Below are 7,681 nucleotides of genomic sequence, written 5' to 3'. Positions count from 1 at the left end.
TGATTAGAATAGGGATTTGCAGAACAGCAGGCTGAAGACGCACAATACAAGCCCAGCAACGTACACAAACAGAGGCGCACAAAAGATCTGCAATGCAATCCTCCCAGCAAAACAAATAGAACAAGATGAGGAATTTGTTAATACTGACACTCCAGAGGACTTTATTCAATAGAGAATGTCTTCCTCTTCAAAAAAAAGGACAACCGCAGCCTCAGTGAATAGAAAACGTCCGTTAGTTCATGTTGTTTGCTAGTCTGTCTTTTGAGGAAATTGATCTCCAAAAAAACAATGAAAAGTGCTGCAAGAAAAAAATCATAAATTCGTTACGGAACGCTAACAATATTAAAGTTTAACTAACAAAAATAAAATTTAAAAAGGTATGCTTGTTATGAAAAACGCTTTAGCTATAAAACAAATGGAGAAACGATAACATACTAAGCTGTGAGTCATGCCAGCTTATGCAGATGATTTATATGCTGACCCACATACATTTAGGATAATATATACAGTTGGAGATTATTTTTTTAATGCCATAAATAAGGAAACATTCATATTTTCTAGATAATGGTTGTTTTTAAAGTGGGCTAAAGCTCACTCCGGAGGAACTTTGAGACCATTTGAGCAATAATATAAACACCCACATGACTAACATCCAAAGGAAGATCTCCTAAGAATGCTTTTCTAACATATTTCAAATGCATATGTGTGGGTGGATGTCTTACATGTTACAGCCAAGCTGATGACTAGCCTTGGGACAAGATTGTGTGCAGTGCCACAATGCCAAACACGCTGATTTAAACCATTAATCCTTCCTATAACAGGAAGGAGCCATTTTCAAAAAGCAGTTTCTGACTGAGGGCTTACATCTAAGCGTTCCCGTGGACTCCTCTTTACTTCTGCTTCCATCAGCCCACCTCCTGAGAAGTGGACCCCATCCAGGGACTCCGAATCCATTGGGAGTCGGCTGTGTGCCTCGGAGTGAATAAGCGAGTGGGAGTCAGTCAAAGCCGCGAGCACTTAAGGGAAGGGAGGTGGGAAGTTTGGGGCCAGCGGTGAGGAGGTGGCAGCTCAGAGGCAAGGCTAATTCACTGTGACAGAAATCAGAGCTGTCAGGACCACCATGACCAAGCGGCATGGACAGCACATATCCACTCAAAGTCACAGCCAAGGAAACGGAACCATGTCGGCGGCTCAGAGAAAAGGAAGACGGATGTGCTGCGTTAGACACTTGAAAGAAGGCATTGCATGTGTGTGTGTGTGTGTGTGTGTAAGAAAAATAGCAGGAAAAGCTACAAATTCCCATGAAAAACCACAAAAGCAGAAACATCTTGCTGAACTTGTAAACCTCAAGTGGAATGATCTCCATTCACGCCGCCTTTATTGATTATTAGACAATACAGATCATTTATGGTGATGGGTTTGGTGCTTCTGCTGCTCTAGTTTTAGATAATAAGAAATACATTGAGGATGTTCAGGAATGATGGGAAAAAAAGATGGAGTAAGCGAAAAAGGAAAGCCACCGGTCTCATTATTTAATTATGAGAGAGGGAGACACAAACCTGGGACTCTGACTGACACATGGAAGGAGGAGGGATTGTGGGAGATTAAGTCAGCTCTATGCTGCGTTTGTTGTATGGTGCAAAGCACCACAGGATGTTTGTCGAGCAGCACTCTTTTTTGGGGGGGGAATGAGGAGAAAGCAACACAAGGACCTTTGCTGAGGACAAAGGAGAGAAAAATCCATTACTGCCTGAGAGCGACGGCTGGAAGATCTGGGAGGAAGATCAGGATTACACTGAAGTGCGGCGGGTCAACATTGACGGGATGAAACTTTGAATGAGAAGGGAAAAAAAAACGGCGCTGAAAAGTTGGTGGTTCATGTTGCGGCTAAGCTGTTTTTTTTTTTTTCATTTGAGATGTCTACTTATTATTTCTACTTATTTTTTGGAGGAGAGTATGGAATTAAAAAAGTGAAGAGATGAATTTTTACCCTCATTCTTACCCAAAGAGCAGGAAAACAGTTCAACGAAACGTCAGGAAAAGCAAATATGTTCCAGGTAAACGCTTGACACTTACATTTTTATACCTTTATTTATTGATAGATAAAATTCAAAACAAAAATTATTCAATCACTTAGACTCCAAATCCACTTTTATGGATCTGTATCTGAAAAAAATGGTCAAATCTCAGATTTGAATTTTCAATTTTGATCTTTTTTTTAAACAAATCAAACTGAAAAAAGATTAATGTTAATTTATCCATAAAGTATTAATATAACAAATAAAAAAAACTTTTTTTAGAGTTAAAAAAATCAAGGAAACTCATTTAAAAAAGTGTTTTAGGTAGAGCTGTAAAAGATATTAGATAAGAATTGAAAAATCGATTGAGCAACTGTTTTATTGTTTATAAAACCACAGATACGAACAAGATTATGTTAGTTAAAAGGTATAAAATCAATTGAGAAGTAAATAATTGATTTCTCCCGCGACCCCGAAAGGGATGAAGCGGTCAAGAAAATGGATGGATGGATAATTGATTTCTGGTAAACTGCAGTTTCTCTTCCTGTTTAAGACGTCCAATCAAAAGCTTGCTTCTTCCAAGTCAGTACCTGAATACTTTTCTCTGTTAAATGCCATGCTTTATTATTTATATTTTTAAATGCCATAAGAAAAAGAAATATCTAGATTTTAGCGTTTTTGGTAAAAGAATTGGACTGTATCGTATCACCAAAAAGTTAGTTGAATCCTTGATGTATCAATTCGTGGATCAAGTATCGCGATGCGTATCGAATTATGTAAGCGGGAAAGATACACACCCCTAGTTTTTAGCGATTATAATATCCTCTTCTGTGTTTTCCTGAGCAGCTCAGTGTTGAGCTAATATTTTCTGCTGTTTCTCATTTCTTCATTATCCAACCAGGAAAAACTTCAAGGATCAAACTTAAAACGGACCTGATTCCAACCATGACCTGCAGACGACATCAAGGCCTTTTCCTGCTGCTGCTCTGCCTCTTTCCCGGTGCAGAGCAGAGCTGCCCGCCCATGTGTCTCTGCCTCTCTGACACAGTAAGCTGCAGCTCAAGCGGCCTGGCTAAGCTGCCACGCTCGCTGCCTTCTTTCTCCGTCACCCTCGACCTCAGCCACAACCACCTGCCCTGGCTGAGTCCAAACAGCTTCAACGCAATGACTCGCTTGGAAAACCTCTGGCTGGCTCATAATAAGATTAGCACGCTGCCTCATGGTGTGTTCCACAACGTCTCTGGGATCCGGTGTCTCGACCTGTCATCCAACAAGCTCCAAGTCGTGGAGCAGCACTACTTCCAGGGGCTGTGGCGCCTGGAGGAGCTCCGTCTCTTCAACAATAGGATCACGCGGGTCGAGTCCAGCACGCTGAGCGGTCTCAGCAGCTTGAAAAAGATCTACTTGAGCCTCAACCAGATCACGCACTTCCCCTTCTTCTCCATCCAAGACCACAGTCACCCGTTCCTCACCATGCTGGACCTCTCCTCCAACCGACTGACTCGTCTGCCGTGGGAGGATGTGAAGGCTCTGCCCGGCTTGGTGCAGCGGGATCTCTATCTGCACAACAACTCTCTGATCTGCGACTGCTCCATGTACAGTATGTTTTGGCACTGGAACCTCAGAGGTTATGACTCGGTTAAGGACTTCATCGACGAACACACCTGCAACGTTAACGGGGACCCCCGAACCTCCATCCAGTTCCTGCGCAACAACCGCTTCTTTCTGAACTGCACTGTGGAGAAAACAGTCATGCAGCCGGCGACGGTTCTCCTCTCTGGCGTGAGGGTTTCTGAGGGAGACAGCGTGCGCCTCGACTGCCAAACATCCCTGAGCGGCAGCACAGATGTCTCTTTCACATGGCTTTCCCCAAACAGAGGCCTGATCACCCAGACCGGCATCAACGACACGCTAATTAACATGTTTCCAAACGGTTCCTTGGAGATCCAAGCGGCCACGCTCAACGACTCAGGCCTGTATCTGTGCACAGCCGTAGACACGAAACAGGCACTGAATGCAACACGAGAGATGAACGTCACCGTGCTGCTGCCTGCAGAGGAGTCCTTCAACACTGGCTACACAACCCTGCTAGGCTGCTTCGTGACCTTGCTCCTCATCCTTCTGTACCTTTTTCTGACTCCCTGTCAGTGCAGCTACTGCAAACAGCCTGCAGCCACATCCAACAACAGCAACCTCCCGTTTGTTTTCTCCTCCTCCACGAGGGACCATCCTAAAATTGAAACTTTTAAGCATGTAACGTTCATGGATCCCAGTAGATGTGGAGAAGCAACTGAGTGGGAAGATGAAAGTTGATGCTGAACATTTTGTTGGTTCTTCCCTCTTTTTTTTTTAATCCAAAACTTCTGAAGAAACAAAAGCTTTCTGACTCAGAAAAAGTACTGAGGTATAGTTGTATTAATACAACATACAATTTTTATTTTACTGATAAAAGTCAAGGAAATAACTTTTTCTGAACTGAGAATTAGCTTGACATTGTCAGATACAACACTTTTACTAGCAAAATAGCTCATGCTTTACAAAAAACCTTATTTTCCCTTTTGTTTCAGAGTTCAAAGTGTCACTCAAATCATATTTTGATCTATTCCAAATGGTCTTTTAATTATGATAATGACATTTTTAGCCTAAATCAAAAAACCTGTGTCGGTTACTAGGACATAGTTTCTGCAGAGCGACAAGAGTTGATTCAAATTTTTGGTCCGAGTGTGGGAGGGATCGTTGATGCTAAGTAAGCCCACCCCCTTCCCATCATCCATTTCTGTACATTTTCTCCCTCTATCTTAAAGCCCCTCACATCCCTAACCTTATATGAGTGCAAGAAAAATGACAAGTTATATTGGAGCTATCCAGCCATAAGCCAGCGTAGAAGAAATGAAGACGTACATGCTACTAGGGCTGGGTAAATAAAATCATTTAATCAATTTAATGTATTATGCTAAAGCCCAATAGCTTGATGCTAACGTAAAATGGGATTTCCCATAAGATGGCTAACGCTAAAGCTAGGCCGACCTAAACATCCATTGCTAACTAAATGAACATCCTTACAAACTCACAGGCAGGAATTTTCCAAACTCTTTTAAAAAAAATAGTTTTTAAAGTAACTATTTGTGGTCTAAAAACATCGATTTTTGCTCATATTTTCTTCTTCTTCTGGAATAAGATGTAATACTAGAGTGTGATCGCCACCTAGTGGCCAAACTGAAACATCCCCCAGAAGAGGCAGAACTATTTTTGGAGCTTCTCCGTTTAAGAGTCCATGTAACACTGTATGCTATTTACAATCCAGTTATAATTTCACTAATACATTTTACAGTACGTGAACTTTATCAGATTAATTTGAATATAATCAAAACATATGTAGTAGATTATTAATATATTTCTAAGCAAATGTGTCTAAATGAGTAAACCGAGTAGTCTCAAAATTGAATGGAATCGAACTAAATTGAGTGAATCGAAAGAACAGAAAAAAATCTGAATCTAAACGACTCCGGAAATTATTGGCAACACCCAGCCCTACATATTACGGTTTGGTCAACAGAGTAAACCCAGGTGCAGGAAGAATATGACACAGTTCGCCAAAATAGCAAAGGTTTAAAGATCCACACGTCCTGAATAAACATAATTCAAAGCCAGGAGGACGGAAGAAACCACAGCAGACATGCAAGAACAAAAATGGAAACACAACAACAAGAGACATTTCATAACAGTACATGGATCTATTTGTCTACAAGTGGATTGTCGCTTGCCACAGTAACTCAAACGGTATTTTTTCCTGATTTACTGTGATTTGAAAAAAGAAATATTCATGATTAATTTAAGCTTAATTTTCCTTATAAATGTCCTCCATCACAAGAGAAATGCCACAAAAATATGTTAAAAACACTATTTTCTTTATCAGAATGGGTCTTTAATAATAATTTGTTGCAGAAAGATTGTTCAGTGATTCAAATTCAAATGGATGCCAAAGAATTTGGTGTGAATGCATGTTTGCTGCTTCCAGCATCCTCTGGCAGATGTAGACCTTTGCAACACTTTCTCCCTTTCTTTATTTTCGTAATAAAGGACTTTGCTTTAATGCCCTCCATGCTGATGTTGTTGTGGCTTTTTTTTATTTCCTTACGCTAAAGAAATGGCTCTCGGCAAACAATCATAACATCCTCCCCATCGGACAACACAGGTACCCCCCCCCACGCAGCAAAACATCAGACGTATACAAATCACGTAGAGACCTGTTGCAGGAACCTGGCAAAGAAAGCAGCCTCTGCTCTGCTTATGCGGCCAACAGTGGAGTACACAACTCAGGAGTGTCAACAAACAAAACACAAACAGCAATTGGGCTCCTCTTCAAAGACAGCATCTCTTTGATCGAGCACAGCAGAACACTCGGAGCGCTGCAGAACAAACACAAGCATTACATTTGAACCAGAATGACAAATTCTTCAAGCAGCTTTGGTAGAGCCGGAGGGGGGCATTGCTTTGTATAGATCTTTTCTTCTCCTTCCTCTTAGTAGGCTTAAAATGGCTGAATTACATGCTGCGACAACAGAGATTAAAGATGCTGACGAAGAATTTGAGCGCAACGTTGGGACAAGTTGATTAAGTTCATGCATCAAACACACTCAGAATTTGATAAGTTAAATCCACATTTCTAGCTTCTATAAAGCTCTAAGAATGTTTTAACCCTCATGCAGTGTCTCCTGTGAGGTGGATCTAAATCAGGGCTGTCAAACTCAATCGCACAAGGGGCCAAAAGTCAAAACACACTCCAGGTCGCGGGAAATGGTAAACTGAATTTGGCCGCTGAAGATGATAGTGATGATGGTTGAAGATGCTACAATTGTTAGCTGAAAACACTAAAGGTGATAGCTGAAAACACTAAAACTGATAGCTGAAAATGCTGAAGCTGATGGCTGTAAACACTAAAGCTGATAGCTGAAAACGCAAAAGCTGACAGTTCAAAACGCTAAAACTGATAGCTGAAAACGTTAAAGCTGATAGCTGAAAATACTAAAACTGGAAGCTGAAAACACTAAAGCTGACAGTTTAAAACGCTAAAACTGATGGTTGAAAACGTCAAAACTGATAGCTGAAAATGCTAAAACTGGTAGCTGAAAACGCTAAAGCTGACAGTTGAAAACGCAAAAGCTGATAGCTGAAAACGCAAAAGCTGACAGTTCAAAACGCTAAAGCTGACAGTTGAAAACGTAAAAACTGATAGCTGAAAACGCTAAAACTGATAGCTGAAAATACTAAAGCTGACAGTAGAAAACGCTAAAGCTGATAGTTGAAAACAATTAAGCTGACAGCTCAAAACACTAAAGGTGACTGTTGAAAACGCTTAAGCTGATAGCTGAAAACGCTAAAGCTGATAGCTGAAAACGCAAAAGCTGACAGATGAAAACGCTAAAGCTGACAGTTGAAAACGCTAAAGCTGATAGCTGAAAATGCTAAAACTAATAGCTGAAATTACTGAAGCTAATAGCTGAAAACGCTAAAACTGATAGCCATCTAAAATATTCGCTAAATGCCAAATTAGCCTAAAAAACTAAAAAAAAAAAGAAAAAAAACTTAGGTTAGCCACAACAGTTAGCATGTAGCGGAAAAAAATAGCTAAAAAACTGAAAAAAACTAAACTAAACATAACA

General features: G+C 40.6%; 1 protein-coding gene across 1 annotated transcript; it reads left to right on the top strand.

Annotated features, from left to right (window-relative positions):
- Positions 1-874: 874 nt before the first annotated feature.
- On the top strand, positions 875-6,120 carry LOC112158752 (amphoterin-induced protein 3). The gene is made up of 2 exons (XM_024292257.2): positions 875-2,057; positions 2,920-6,120. Exons 1-2 carry the CDS (start codon positions 1,979-1,981, stop codon positions 4,329-4,331), a joined length of 1,491 nt encoding a protein of 496 aa, XP_024148025.1. The 5' UTR covers positions 875-1,978; the 3' UTR covers positions 4,332-6,120.
- Positions 6,121-7,681: the final 1,561 nt, after the last annotated feature.

Source organism: Oryzias melastigma, linkage group LG7, assembly GCF_002922805.2.
Source record: "Oryzias melastigma strain HK-1 linkage group LG7, ASM292280v2, whole genome shotgun sequence".
NCBI lineage: Eukaryota > Metazoa > Chordata > Actinopteri > Beloniformes > Adrianichthyidae > Oryzias > Oryzias melastigma.
This window is presented reverse-complemented; position numbering and strand designations above follow the sequence as displayed.

Coding starts and splice junctions, on each gene's coding strand:
- LOC112158752 (XM_024292257.2), top strand. CDS start 1,979: ATGAATTTTTACCCTCATTCTTACCCAAAGAGCAGGAAAACAGTTCAA. Junction 2,058..2,919: donor GAAAAGCAAATATGTTCCAG/GTAAACGCTTGA, acceptor TTATCCAACCAG/GAAAAACTTCAAGGATCAAA.